We start from the raw sequence: 12,944 nt of genomic DNA on the forward strand, positions 1-12,944 counted from the left end.
CTCACACTCACTCTCACTCTGTCAGAAATAAATAAACTTTAAAAAAAAAAAAAAAAAGAGTCGGACGCTGAATTGACTGAACCACCCAGCTGCCCCAGATTTCATTTTGTTTTTAAATAACACAACTCTTATATGATTGAATTGGCATGCTTCCTATTCAAATACTCTCCATTTCTGCATAGCTTTTTGTCCCCTCTAATGCAGAAGTAGCCTCCAAGTCCCACACCACAAAAAAGGACTGACATTCGTGCCATTCACCATTCACTTTATTCAGACACCCAAGCATACTGCTCTCCCCGCAAGGCTACAGATGGTCTCCTCTGCACATGTCATTTCCACAGTAAAGAAAAACTCCATCCTTCCCAGATCCGTGAACAAAGGAAACTTTTAGGACTTCTTCCATTCGTAGCAGAGACAACAGCCCAGCCAATCAGCAATGCTTCATCCACAAAATGCCCATTTCCTTCTCCTACCCCCACTCTCCCCTCTTTTAAAGCTGCAAAGGTTACAACAGTAACATTTAAAATCTACTCACTTTAGGAGAAACACGGTGAGGCACTCATTAATTTATATCTAAAAGTAAAAATAAATAATGAGGTTCTTGAACAGAACAACTTCCTCTAGGTCAGAAGAGGACTACAGCCTGGGGGTGAAACGAGAGGTTAGCAGGTACCACGAAATGGTAGATTCTCTCCTCCTTGAAATCTCTTGCAGGTTGAGACAATTCAGTAGTATTAAAAAAGGCCTCAGCTTGGACACAACTTAGGTGAAAAGCACTGACCCAACAAACCAGGACACTGTTTCGCACTCGACTTTGATGAACTGCATCAAGGACAGGGTGGCCCACCCTGAATGAATGACAGCCTCCAAACAAGGGGCTCAGTTAAAGTGAGTTTTGACACCATATATAGATTCCTCAACTCTTTGGAGAAAGTCCATGAGAAGCTGGATCAGTCTTTAAGCCTCAACTAAGCCTGGATCTTCTTTCTCGACGTAAAACAGCAAAAGCACCTGCGAGGTGGAGTTCTCAGTAAGAGTGCCCTCCGGACTTTGAAGCATGAGGCCGGGAAACAGAAAGATCTCTGGACAGGTCTGGGAAACACAAGAGGCAAACCACAATCAAGTTAGGCAGGCCTCACAAAAGAGAAAAATCTGTTGGGGGTCTTGGAAACAACAACATTCACGAGTGGGCAAAAAAAGGAAACAGGGCAATAGCCTTCAGACATTGAGGGCAAGTCCGTCGAGATGCTTTGAGATTCTCGGCTGAGACAATGTGTGAGTTCAGCCTCCGTGCGCCACCAACACCGCAGCAGACGTGTCCCGGAAGGAGTCTCCGCAAGAGTCCCTTTTCTTCCCCACGACTCCGCTGACACGAGCACCCAACGCACATCCTCCCCCGGCCTGTCACACTGCAGCTTCCTGTCTGACCCTCTCAGCCCTCGGCTCTCTGTTCTCCGGCAGTGGGTCTTGGGTCTTTACCGCCAGGCCCGATTCAGGAGTTTCACTTGTGCCAGTCTCTTAGTGATCATGGTGGCAAACACCAGGCCAAAGAGGACACTGCTGATTAGCACATAGTCATAGTCGTCCTTCAGGACGTCAAACTGCTTGGATGGGTAGACTCGAGTTTGGTAAATGTCCAAGCCGTAGGCCACAACCTAGAAGGCAAAAGGAGCGAGAAATACGTAAGAAAGGTGGCCAGTGGTCCGCCGTGACCTCAAACTCTGGTAAGAAAAGATATGGAATCCTCAGCTGTCTCCTGGGGTGAACCAAAAAGCAGTGATCACACACAGCGGCTGTGGGCTCTACTCACCAAACAAGTGGACTCCAGGCCTGAGGGAGCCGTGTAAATCCCTCGCATTCGAGAAACTGTCTGGTTGTAGTTAATGAATCGCTCTGCGTGTATCTGCACGTCTGGAGAGTACGGGATTAGGTTCTCCTCTCTGCAAAACATCAGCCAGGACTGGCATTCAAAACTCCTGCAAGGGGATCTCTTGGCTGCCCTTTTTGAGTCCCGGGAGGTTTCCAGGCCACATATCTAGCCTCAAATCTTCCTTCAACATCTACTTGCATCATGTAGTTAAAAATTTAGCAGCTGAATGTCAGCAAGGGCTACAAGAAAGAAACCTGTGTGGAGAGTAAGATCTGGATTCCTACCTCGTTCTAAATCTAAGAAAACAACAGGATGCAACTTCACCCTAGAGGAGGAAAGTCAGGGCCACTCTAAAACTCGCCCACGGAGCCACACTAGGCCAATTCCTGCTCTTTGCTCCACGGTGACTCGGTCTGTGCTCCTTGGAAAACCCTAGGATCCTCCCATGTGTCTCCCCAGCTTCAGCCGCCCCTTTCTCCAAACCCCACACCCCTTCCCCCCTGTTCCCCTTTTCCTGCTCCCTCTTCCCCACACCCCTAAGTGAAGAGGATTCGGGACAGAGGTGGAGAAATATGCAGAGATGATGGCTGTCAACACAAAAAATTACTACTAACAATGACAAGCTTTTGACTTCCCCACATAACCCAGCCCCCATTGCCTCCCTGAGCTCATTTCCTAGTGTCCCCCCATCCCTGCTAGCTGCTGCGGCCACTGTGGCCTCTTCCCTGCCTCTGGCTCACCAGCCATGATCTCAGGGCACAGGCACTGGCTCTCCCCTGCCTGGAAGTCTTCCCTTACATCCACAGGCTGGCTTCTGACCTCCAAGGCTTCACTCCACAGTCACCTTTCCAGAGCGGCTTTCCCAGGCCACCCTCTCAAATTTCACCCCCAGGTACCCCTCCCCAACCCTTCATAGCCCCAGTCCCTTTTTGATTTTCTCTCCATAGCATTTACAAGTACCTAACACAACATTATTTCTCTTGCTTATCTCATTTAACCTCCTCCACCAGAATGTTAAGCTCCATGAGGGCAGAGAGTTTTGTTGGATTTGTTCACTGCTATGACCCCAGCCCCAAGCACAGCAGAACAGCAGACAGCAGGCCAAGGACCAGGTTTGTTCAATAGGTCACCTTCTCAGGGTCAGAGCCTTCAGCACCACCTGCAAGGTCTCACCTGCTTTGTTCTGTTGGGATCTCAGGACGGCGGGGATCCAGCAAGGCCTTAGGAAGGGAAAGAATTGCTCCGGAAGGTAGCCCAACTACACAGAAACAAGTCAACAGAAGTAAATGTTCACACAGTGATCCAATCCCAAATCGGGGCTAGTCACAAAAATGTCATTATCACAGAAATTTAAGGTAGTTTCAAACCAAAAATTGGGTCATTGAAGTGCCCTTAAGTGGCCAAAAACAGTAATTCAAGAATACACATGGGTCTGAATGAAGGTTCCCACTTTTGAAGATACTGGTTTCTTCACACATCATCCTGAGACCTCAGGAAATCAAGTTCTAGAATCAAGAAATGGGTATGATGAGAGAGAAGAGCGCAGAAGGCCACTTGATCTCTTCAGCCCTCTCCTTTCCCTCCAGTGACAGCCGCCCCAACAAAGCGGGCGTCCCCGCCGCTGGCCAAACACCAGAACACCAGGTGTGTGTGTGTCGCTGCAGGCCACAGGAGAGCCTGCTGGTTACAGGATGGAGGGACCAAATCTGGGAAACCCACAGATTTGAGAATAAACTAGTGATCCAAGTGCCTGTCGGAGCTGAGAGTCCCTGACGTCTCTAGTAAAATCCAGCAGACCAAGTAGCCTGCTAAGCTGTCACTAAGTCCCGCACCCAGACACAGAAGGAGACCCTAACCCCTGCCGGTTTCCGCAGTATCAGCACAGACATGACATCAGGGCTCAATTTGCTGGGTGAGGTGAAAATGCCTGACAGAGAAGTGACGTGGCTCATCAGAAATGAGTCGTGCCGTCTCTTACAGGTGGCAAAGCCGGACTAAGGAACTTTCTCGGCTGAAACAAAGCCCTCCTCACTAACCTCCCCTACGGTGGTCAAACAGGGTGTGCCAGTGTCGCGTCTCCAACCGTCTCCTTCAGTGTGACGCCCTACGGAAACCCCGCCACCCCGGACACCCTCCCCTGGTCACTCACTGAGCAGGTGCCGGCTGGTGATGCCCCGCTCGGTGATGGTGGCTTCCATGGCACTGATGGAGGAGGGGAAGATGTAGGACTGCTGGAGGACCTGGGGCAGCTGGGGACGGTCCAGGGAGCTGAAGGCGGTGGCGTTGTACTGCTCGGTGCCCTCGTAGAGCTCCAGCGCGGTAAACTCGTTACGCCGGGCCTTGGTATTCCAGTACTGGTACTGCAGAGAGAAGAGAGGGCAGCTTGGGACGCGGCTGCTGGCTCAGCGGGAAAGGGGAACTTCCACAGGAAGCTGGCTTTCTGACAAGCTACACGTCCAGGGAGGAAAGAAACCACCCAGCACCCCACTTTTCTTCCTTGCTGCCAAGTTTACTAACTTTCAGGGTAGTTTTATCTAGTTTTATCCAAAGTGCACCATAAGACAAAGGGGTTTTCAAGATACTCAGAAAGCAGAACAGCAAGTCAGCGTTTGAGCGCTTATTACATGGCAGGCGTCGTCCCAACCTAGGCCACAGGACACTCTGCTCTCTCTACTTCGCAAATGATGCAACACGCTGGCTCAAATAACTAGTTCAAGGTTATACAGTCAGGAAAAGGCAGGGCTGGCATCAGCCCTAGGTGGTCTAATTTCTGAGTCTGTCTCAACTGCCATCCAGGGGTTTGGATCCTACAAAAACACAAAGCGGCCACTGGTTGCAACAAGAGGCGATGAAAGGATTCGAGACACGGGGAGACCAGCCATGCGCTCTTGACTGTGTCACGTCCCTGGTAGTGACACCTGTAGATCTGCCCCTCCTTACCACCACCCAGTTCTCGGAGTGCACAATGTGGACGGGGCCCTTGGCTTTCCTCTGCACGGAGGAGTGGATGATGCGCCCAGTGACACCATCAACGAGGAAGATGCCGATGAAGGTGCGCTCGTGGTGTATGTCTGTGCTCTCTGTCACCACGGCCAGCAGGTTGGGGTTCAGGCTCTGGGGAGAAGGAGAAAAGAGGTCCTTCAGAACCACAATGGCAAATCACGAGCTCCACTCTGATGTGAGCCCTGGGCACTGCGGCAGACCTGGAGCCTGCCAGCCTGGAGGAGAAACCAGACCTCCTGGTCAGAAGAGCTTCCTATTGGAGTTCGTCTTCCCTGCACTGGATCAGAGTCCCTGGGTGCCGCGTGCCACACCAGGTGCTTGGCCTACATCGCCTCACTGAATCCCGTAAACCACCCTGCAGTGGAGCTGTGGCTCTCCACATTTGGTAGGCGAGGAAAGGCTCAAGGTAGTTAGTTACGCAACCTGCTCGCGTCACAGACACAGCAAATGGTTAACTCAAGATACAGGTCTGCCCACTCACGGACCTAAGTCATCACTGCAGCGACACTGTTTCTCTCCACCACTGCCCTCCCTACCACTAAGCCGATGGCCAAGTCTGCTCTGGTCTTCCCTGACCTGCTGGTACAATGTGACACAGGGCAGTCACCCCTTCTGGAAACACCTTCTCCACCTAGTGTCCGTGACACGTGCCCCCCTGCTTCTCCTCCACCCCATGGACCCCTCCTTCTCAGTCTATTCTGCGGAGTCCTCATCTCTCCGGGCTCCTGGACCTCGTCTATACTCGCTCTCATGGTCACGTCACCCACAGGAGCTGGCAATGGCCAAGGCTGCGTATCTATGCCAGACTCTCCCCGAATTCCAGGCTTTGACAGGCTGCCATCTCAGTATCTCTTCCTAACTGTCCCATCTCACACCTGACACGCCCCAAAGGGAACTCCTGTCCTGCCTCTGCCTAAAGCCTGCTCCCCGTGGGCCTCCCCCTGCGTCAGGGTCTAAGACCGGAGACCTCCAAGCCATCCTGGACTCCCCCTTCTCTCTCTCCAGCACAGACCCAAGCATCCCATCCATCAGCATATCCCACTGGCTCTACCTAAAGACACACCTGGAATCTGGTCCCTCCTCACCCCCCACCGACCCTGGTCAAGCCACCACCACATCGCCGGGCTTACTACAACAGCCTATGCGGTCTGCCTGCTCTCTCCCTCAGCCCTCTGGTCTCAACACAGCAGGCTGAGTGAGCCCTTCATCTTGGCCGTTTACGTCACATTTGTGTTCCCAACTCCCCACTGGCATTCCATCTCACATGACCTAAAGGCCAGAGTGGCAGCTGTGGTATGCCCCGCCACCTGCCGCCCTCTGACCTCAGCAGCCTGGACTTTCCTCACTTACCCCATTCCAATCACACCATCCTTGCCATTTCTGGAACACTCCAGGCCCACGCTGGCCTTCCTGTCTAGAAGGTTCTTCCCCTGCTATCACACACTGTCACTTCCTCCTTCCGTCCAAGTTTCACTTAGGTGTCACCATCTCAGTGAGGCCCTCCTAACATTCCTATTTTAAATTGCACCCCCTTCCAATCCCAGCTCCCCATTCCTTCTTCTCAGTTTCACATTTTTCTGTAATCAACCTCTAATTTGCTGTAAACTTATCTATTTATTTTCGTTATTGGCCTCTCCAGAATATATAACAGCCTCAATTTTGTCTATTCTGTTCACTAACGTATCCCAGAATCTAAAAAAGTACCTGGCATCCTGATAGCACTCAAAAAAAAAATGAAAGAAAGAAAGAAAGAAAGAAAGAAAGAAAGAAAGAAAGAAAGAAAGAAAGAAAGAAAGAAAGAAAGAAAAGGGAGAGAGAAAGAAAAAAGAAAAGAAAAGAAAAGAAAAAAGAAAAGAGAAGAGTACAGCTTCCCCTCTGTGGTATTCCTTCTAAACCCCAACCACAGTCTAACCGTGAGAAAAACATCAAACAAAAACTGCCTACAAAACACCTGCCCAGTACTCTTCAAATCTACCAAGATCGTGAGAAACAAAGAGAGACTGAAAAACGGAACAGAGCGGAGGAGACTAGAGAAACAGGACCACTATGTGGAGCATGGGGTCCGGGGCTGGGGCCTGCGGCAGAGAGGGACCTCAGCGAAAAACCTGGTGAAGCCTGAAGAAAGTCTGGAGTTTAGTTAACAGTCTTGCACCAATGCTGGTTTCTGAGTTCAGACAGATGTACCACAGTCTCCCAGGAGAAACCAGGTAAGGGGTGAATAGGCAAATTCGATGCATGGTCTTTGCAGCTTCCCTGTAAATCTAAAATTAGGCCAAAACAAAAGGCTAATTGAAAAAAGACTAAACTAAACAATGTGTGTGATGAATATGAATCTATTCTATTTTTTTCAATCCACTCTACTTTTTTCAACACAGAAAAACATAAGCACTCTAGTAAATTTCACCTCATAAAGGTAAATCACATAGTGAATGTATTTTTCTCTAGTACAAGTCAAGCATACTTTAGAATTTGTGTTATTTTGGTCGTTCTGCATAAGTCAAACTGACTGCAGCCACGTGGAAGGCACCCATCAATAAAGATTTCAGATCAATGGCTCCAATAGCATTAATTACACAGCAGTACACTAACCACGGTCTGTGTTATCGTCAATCTTCAAGACAATCCTGTGACGTAGGTGCTCTTATCTCCGGTATATTCTTGAAAACAGACCTTCGGGGAGCCTACCCAAATTACCCAGGACAGAAGTTAGCCTGCGGCAGAGCTAAGTCTGTACGTGGACAGCCCAGCAGGCCTGCACTCTGCGGCACGGCCTCACGCCTGGGGAAAGCAGGCTGCTCGTCAAGGCTCCTGGGTCGCGCTACCCTGTTCTATCCCATCTCCTCCTCCAGCTCAGCCCCCGCTCTGCAGAGGGTGTAACCAATGACCACTACTACAAGGACTGCATTCTCTCCCGGAGGTGCTGCAGCCCACTGGCCACCTCTCCGTCTCCCTCCCTTCCCCACGAACTAGCGTCGGACCACAGACGTGGGATTTCTAATGGATCAGCTAAGGCTCAACCCCAGAAAGTTCTATCAGCGCTACCACTAGTAACAACAGCTAACCTCTAGTGGGTAGTGGCCACGCGCCAGCACTATGCTACACGTGAGCATTCGTGTGATCACACAACAACCCTAGGAACAGGGTATGTTATACTCGTTTTACAGACAATAAATTAAGGCTCAAAGGAATGAAGGGACTCACTCAAGGTCAAGTATCTGCCAAATCCTAGAGCCAGAATCCAAGCCATTGCCCCTCTACTTGACACCAGACTGCTGAACCGTACCTTATAGAGCACGCTGCGGTCCCCCATCACGCGGCCCTGGGAATGAACGTGCTCGCTGCTGCGCTTCCCCTTCACCTTGACGATGCGCTGTACTTCTGGGGGAATAGTCAGCTCCCAGCTTAGCTCAGTGGTAAGATCCTAGGGCCAGGGCAAGAGAACCAGCACTTATAAACTGGAGAGCACACTTAGACCCACAAGAGCTGTTAGCCAGATACGTCCCATACTCCTTTATTTGGGGCCTCTGTGCTGGAAGAAATGGAGAGCAGAGCTCCTAAGAAAACAGTAATAAGGATCTAGTTTGTGCAGGAGTTTTGGAACTCTCGGTTTGGTTCAGAAAGATACTAAAGCTAGTAAGAAAGGAGAGGAATATTCCATGGTATCCCACTGTTTGTCTGAGTAAGAAATATCCAAAGAAAGTTTACCACTTTATTACTGAAGGTGAAGATTCCTAGGGGTGCCTAAGTGGCTCAGTTGGTTAAGCGTCTGACTTCGGCTCAGGCCATCATCGTACTCTTCATAGTTGGAGCCCCACTTTGGGCTCTGTGCTGACAGATCAGAGCCTGGAGCCCACTTCGGATTCCATGTCTTCCTCTCTCTCTGCCCCTCCCCTGCTTGCTCATGCGTGCACGCTCTCTCTCAAAATTAAGTAACATTAAAAAAAAAAAAGATTCCTGTATCTGAGGCCAGCAGTAAATTACTAAGCTGGCAGGGACCCTGAAACATTACAGGAAATGTTTTTTGGGTTTTTTTGGTTTTTGGTGTATGTGTCTACACAGTTTTTTTGTTTTTGTTTTTTTTTAATTTACATCCAAATTAGTTAGTGTATAGTCCAACAATGATTTCAAGAGTAGATTCCTTAGTGACCCTTACCCCTTTAGCCCATCCCCCCTCCCACAACCCCTCCAGTAACCCTCAGTTTGTTCTCCATATTTAAGTCTCTTCTGTTTTGTCCCGCTCCCTATTTTTATATTATTTTTGTTTCCCTTCCCTTATGTTCATCTGTTTTGTCTCTTAAAGTCCTCATGTAAGTGAAGTCATATGATTTTTGTCTCTAATTTCACTTAGCATAATGCCCTCCAGTTCCATCCACGTAGTTGCAAATGGCAAGATTTCATTCTTTTTGATTGCCGAGTAATACTCCATTGTATACAGATACCACATCTTCTTTATCCATTCATTCATCAGTGGACATTTGGGCTCTTTCCATACTTTGGCTATTGTTGATAGCGCTGCTATAAACGTGGGGGTGCGTGTGTCCCTTCGAAACAGCACACCTGTATCCCGTGGATAAATGCCTAGTAGTGCAATTGCTGGGTCGTAGGGTAGTTCTATTTTTAGTTTTTTGAGGAAACTCCATACTGTTTTCCAGAGTGGCTGCACCAGCTTGCATTCCCACCAACAATGCAAAAGAGATCCTCTTTCTCCGTGTCCTTGCCAACATCTGTTGTTGCCCGAGTTGTTAATGTTAGCCATTCTGACAGGTGTGAGGTGGTATCTCATTGTGGTTTTGATTTGTATTTCCCTGATGATGAGTGATGTTGAGCATTTTTTCATGTGTCGACTGGCCATCTGGATGTTTTCTTTGGAGAAGTGTCTATTCATGTCTTTTGCCCATTTCTTCACTGGATTATTTTTGGGTGTTAAGTTTGCTAAGTTCTTTATAGATTTTGGATACTAACCCTTTATCTGATATGTCATTTGCAAATATATTCTCCCATTCTGTAGTTGCCTTTTAGCTTTGCTGATTGTTTCCTTCGCTGTGCAGAAGCTTTTTATTTTGATGAGGTCCCAGTAGGTCATTTTTGCTTTTGTTTCCCTTGCCTCTGGAGACGTGTTGAGTAAGAAGTTGCTGCGGCCAAGATCAAAGAGGTTTTTGCCTGCTTTCTCCTCAAGGATTTTGATGGCTTCCTGTCTTACATTGAGGTCTTTCATCCATTTTGAGTTTATTTTTGTGTATGGTGTAAGAACGTGGTCCAGGTTCATTCTTCTGCATGTTGCTGTCCAGTTTTCCCAGCACCACTTGCTGAAGAGACTGTCTTTATTCCATTGGCTCTTTTTTCCTGCTTTGTCAAAGACTAGTTGGCTATACATTTGTGGGTCCATTTCTGGGTTCTCTATTATGTTCCATTGGTCTGAGTGTCTGTTCTTGTGCCAGTACCATACTGTCTTGATGATTACAGCTTTGTAGTATAGCTTAAAGTCCGGGATTGTGATGCCTCCTGCTTTGGTTTTCTTTTTCAAGATTGCTTTGGCTATTCGGGGTCTTTTCTGGTTCCATACAAGGAAATGTTCTTTATAGTCAAAGAAAACCAATACATATAGCTTTATAGTTAAATACATTTTTTTTTAACTATTTACTTGAGAAAGAGAGAATGAACGGGAGAGGGGGGGAGAGAGAGAGAGAGAGAGGGAGAGAGAATTCCAAGCAAGCTCCGTGCTGTCGGCACAGACCCAGACATGGGGCTTGAACCCACAAACCGTGAGATCATGACCTGACCCAAAATCAAGAGTCGGATGCTTAACTGACTGAAACACCCAGGCAGCTAAATACATTAGTATACATCCATACTGCATATATGTGGAGTCTTGGAGGGGGGCGGGGGGGCAGGGAGAGAGACTAGAAAGGGACACAAGAAGGGCACCTGGGTGGCTCAGTTGGTTAAGCGTCCGACTTCGGTTCAGGTCATGATCTTGCAGTTCGTGAGTTCGAGCCCCATGTCGGACTCTGTGCTGATAGCTCAGAGCCTGGAGCCTGCTTCAGATTCTGTGCCTCCCTCTCTCTCTCTGCCCCTCCCCAGGTCATGCTCTGTCTCTCTCTCTCTCTCTCAAAAATAAATAAACATTTAAAAAAAAAGAAAGGGGGGCGCCTGGGTGGCGCAGTCAGTTAAGCGTCCGACTTCAACCAGGTCACGATCTCGCGGTCCGTGAGTTCGAGCCCCGCGTCAGGCTCTGGGCTGATGGCTCAGAGCCTGGAGCCTGTTTCCGATTCTGTGTCTCCCTCTCTCTCTGCCCCTCCCCCGTTCATGCTCTGTCTCTCTCTGTCCCAAAAATAAATAAACGTTGAAAAAAAAAAAATTTTTAAAAAAAATAAAAAAAAAGAAAGGGACACAAGAGCCCCCCAGGGTCCCGGTGCCATGCGCTGCTTCCCAATCTGAGGGCCATGTACACAACCGCGTTCCTCTTGTGAACGAGCGAGCCGTAACCTCATGGTTCTGCATTTTCTCAATACCGTACATCGACAAACAATGGATTTAACAAAATAATGAGGTAGAAAACATACTAAGTAAAAGGAACAAATTTCACAAATTCCACTTAAGTAAGAAAACCTGAATATGAACCCCACACATTCTATGGTCCATACCACCGTGACTCCAGTATTTACAAATGCACAGAAAGGACAAGGGAGGATGCACGGCCAACTACTGACACGCACTCCATCTGCAGAGGTCTGCTCATGTTCTGTGTGCTTCTGGATCAATATTTACAACATGCGTAACTTAAGGTGGTTTTTTTTGAAATAAAATGTGTATTAAGAGCAAATCAGGCTGCATCGCCACCGGCTCCTGTGAAGCCATTTGAATGCACGAAAACCTCCCCAGGGAGTAAGGTCCCCAGTACGCTCACCTGGAGGTCAACGACCCAAGACTGCAGTTGGCTTATTTCCCACATAAGCTTAGTGTCCTTTGTCCTCCTTTGGCTACTGTTTCCTCCCATATGTCCTCAGGACTCCACTGATCATGACACCCATGAGTTTGCTCCCCTCTACCACAAAGAACCATCTCTTTCAAGGTCCCCTTTTTATCAACTTGAAGGGACAATTTTTTTTCACCCACAAGACTAAAGAAGATGTTTTCCGGGGAGACCGTTCTCGTGCTGTTTCTGTAAAGGTCGGCTACTACAAAACGTCAGGAAAGGACACTTTTTTTTTTTTTCTTTAACATTTTTAGGACAACAGCAGCTAAAACCTAGATGGCATTTATCATGTGCCGGACATTACTTCATGTGATTTACACCTTCATGTGATTTACAACCTTATGGGGGTAGATCCTACAATCATCTTATTTCACAGATGAGAAAACAGAGGGTTGGAGAAGTCATAAGCCCGAGGTTACAAAGTTAACAAGTGATAGAGCTTGGCTTCACTCAGACAGCCGGATCCAGGCCCTTAAGCTCTACACTGTATTGCCTCTCAAAAGACCCTGCAGGACAGGATGGAGGGCCTCTGGTGAGTCCACAAATCCCTTCTGTCCACAGCCCTACTAACGAGGCCAAAGTCAGCCCCTTGTGAACCTCAGAGCTGGACCCCAGAGCCAGTGTCTACACTGTTTGCTAGTGCTGGGCTCAAGTATGTCAGCATTAGAACAAATCAATCTCATATCTAAAAATAAAACTCAAAGCACACATTCCATCAGGAGCGGGTCAATAACATCATCCTCGTACAGAAAGTACGACTCATTACTCAACCCGGGTTCCCACCTCCCACCCGCTCAAGGATGGACAACATCCCTTCTCTCTGCTATAGAAAAAGAACATGGAATAAAAACTCCCCAGGGGAGGAGCACTTGGGTGGCTCAGTCGGTTAAGCGTCCGACTTTGGCCCAGGTCATGATCTTGTGGTACAGGAGTTCACGTCCCAGAGCCTGCCTGGGATTCTCTCTGCCCCTCCCCCACTTTCTCTCTCTCTCTCTCAAAATAAACTTAAAAATTAGGGGCGCCTGGGTGGCGCAGTCGGTTAAGTGTCCGACTTCAGCCAGGTCACGATCTCGCGGTCCATGGGTTCGAGCCCCG

At 48.5% G+C, this 12,944-nt stretch overlaps 1 protein-coding gene across 2 annotated transcripts in view; it reads right to left on the minus strand.

Moving 5' to 3' along the window:
* Nucleotides 1–248: 248 nt before the first annotated feature.
* The window catches only part of EMC1 (ER membrane protein complex subunit 1), a 28,256-nt gene continuing 15,560 nt past the window's right edge, over nucleotides 249–12,944 (minus strand). For both annotated transcript variants that reach the window (XM_086715847.1, XM_025932174.2), the window contains exons 18-23: nucleotides 8,157–8,294; nucleotides 4,811–4,984; nucleotides 4,020–4,230; nucleotides 3,044–3,128; nucleotides 1,811–1,940; nucleotides 249–1,655 (exon numbers count right to left, since the gene is read on the minus strand). In XM_086715847.1, the coding sequence (XP_086571973.1) occupies nucleotides 1,476–1,655; nucleotides 1,811–1,940; nucleotides 3,044–3,128; nucleotides 4,020–4,230; nucleotides 4,811–4,984; nucleotides 8,157–8,294 (918 nt within the window). In that variant the 3' untranslated portion in view covers nucleotides 249–1,475. The remainder of the gene's footprint in view (nucleotides 1,656–1,810; nucleotides 1,941–3,043; nucleotides 3,129–4,019; nucleotides 4,231–4,810; nucleotides 4,985–8,156; nucleotides 8,295–12,944) is intronic.

The sequence above is a fragment of the Puma concolor genome, chromosome C1 (genome assembly GCF_028749965.1).
Source record: "Puma concolor isolate L17-30 chromosome C1, mPumCon1.1.hap2, whole genome shotgun sequence".
Taxonomy (NCBI): domain Eukaryota; kingdom Metazoa; phylum Chordata; class Mammalia; order Carnivora; family Felidae; genus Puma; species Puma concolor.